This window comes from Triticum dicoccoides, chromosome 7B, assembly GCF_002162155.2.
Source record: "Triticum dicoccoides isolate Atlit2015 ecotype Zavitan chromosome 7B, WEW_v2.0, whole genome shotgun sequence".
NCBI lineage: Eukaryota > Viridiplantae > Streptophyta > Magnoliopsida > Poales > Poaceae > Triticum > Triticum dicoccoides.
In genome coordinates, this window is record NC_041393.1 from 90,153,324 (window position 1) to 90,155,028 (window position 1,705).

Consider the following 1,705-nt stretch of genomic DNA (forward strand, 5'->3'; position numbering starts at 1 on the left):
GCTCGGATCTGGTCGTAGTTCGTGTGTAGTCAGGTTGGATCCTTCGGTCTACGCTACTCTTCATCGGCGGCGATTGTTGTTCTGTTGTGCTAGTCCTGTGGTCCATTAGTATGACAACTTCACGACTGTCTACTACAATAAGTTTTGCTAGGCTCCATGAGGGAGAGGCGGTGACGGCGGCGCGCCTTCAGTTCGGTTCAGTGCTTGTATTCGTCGCCTAGTGGTCTACGATCTGGGTGTAACTTTTATTATTTCTAGTTTTTCTCGTATTACCATAATTGAAAATGAATATATCCAAAGTTTTCTCGATAAAGAAGAAGACAAAACAGTTCCAACCCCTTATATTTAATTATTTCCTTATTCGAAGCAGAAGGGCTCCAGGAGACATGTTAAACATGTGGTTATTACTACACGTACACAAAAGTCGCAAAAATAGAGAGTAGGAGTACATGGCAGCATGCATTGGGAGCAAGCTGAAATCACTTCTTCTGAAGGTGGCACAGCTCAACCAATTCCCATGACTCCAAGCTCTTGTCCTTCGGATCCGTTTTGCAAAGCGCGAGCTCGGATATCTCGAACTGCAGCCCAAATATTCCCTTGTCCATCTCCCCTGCCTTCTTCCTCGCCGCTGCCATCTCCTCCTCCGTCAGGTGATCTCCATACAGGAGGCTCAGATGCGGCACGTACGCTGCAATTATATTTAATCAGCTGTCATCAGCTTGTGATTTTACGGAGACAGAGTTAATTCAGGCAGATATCGCATAAACAAAATTCAGGCAGAAGACTCACGAGTCGGTCTCTGGTACCCGAAGTGGGCGCGGCAGTGGTCGCTCGTGGCCATCACCTGCAAGCAAAATCAAGATAATTTGATGGGGGCAAAGCAAATCGGCGCAGATAGGGGTGAGCTAGGGATACCGGAGACCGACCTCACGGGTTGGTTCGAGGAGGAGGTTGACGCCGTAGCGGCCGATGGAGGCGACGCGGGCGGTGTATGGGCCGAGGCCGGCCGCCGCGGCTCGTAGCGCCTCGATGGCGGCGGACCGGCGGAGACGCATGGCTCCGAGGACGGTGGCGTGCGGCTCGAAGACCGCGCCGCCGTGCGCGGCACGGAGGCCGGCCATAAGGCCGAGAAGGCGGCGACGGACGGGCTCCGGCAGGAGGGCCCACACGGAGTACATCTCCTCCGGCGACTGGTCGGTGGGGTCCATGCTGGCCGACGGAGGCTGGGGCGCCGCGCTGCCGTGCACGCGGTCGGATGTCAGGTGGAGCGGGAAATGGGAGGAAGCTTGCCGACGAGAAGCTCATGGCAATGGCATCGCGAGAGCTGCCTGAAATACACGGCGCCTTCTTCCGTATGCTGCAGCTTCACGGAGCCTTCTTCCGTATGCTGCAGCTTCACGGAGCCTTCCTCCCACCGATGGGACACTGACTGTGGACCCCAGGTCTGGAAATATGATGTTCCAGAGTTCTAAGATGACATGCATAGTGAAATCGAATGCAAACTTGGATTGGACTAGACATCAGAGTCAAGTCAAAAGCTCATAACATAGGATACAAATACAAGTCATGCCAATCAGTATGATTCTCCACAAAGATAAGGTAATAAACAAGGCAAAGATCTAGCATGCTGTGGAATATTCAGTGGAAGTGTACACACTAAATTCTCTCGTTATGTAAACTACAAATATTGGTCATGGTACGTGTC

The 1,705-nt window shown here is 52.4% G+C and overlaps 1 protein-coding gene across 1 annotated transcript; it reads right to left on the bottom strand.

Moving 5' to 3' along the window:
* Positions 1-305: 305 nt before the first annotated feature.
* Positions 306-1,295, bottom strand: LOC119339456 (cyclic phosphodiesterase-like). Its single transcript, XM_037611507.1, has 3 exons — positions 927-1,295; positions 790-844; positions 306-688 (listed from the first exon to the last, which is right to left on the bottom strand). The coding sequence occupies exons 1-3, from the start codon at positions 1,206-1,208 to the stop codon at positions 480-482; spliced, it is 546 nt and encodes a 181-aa protein (XP_037467404.1). The 5' UTR covers positions 1,209-1,295; the 3' UTR covers positions 306-479.
* Positions 1,296-1,705: the final 410 nt, after the last annotated feature.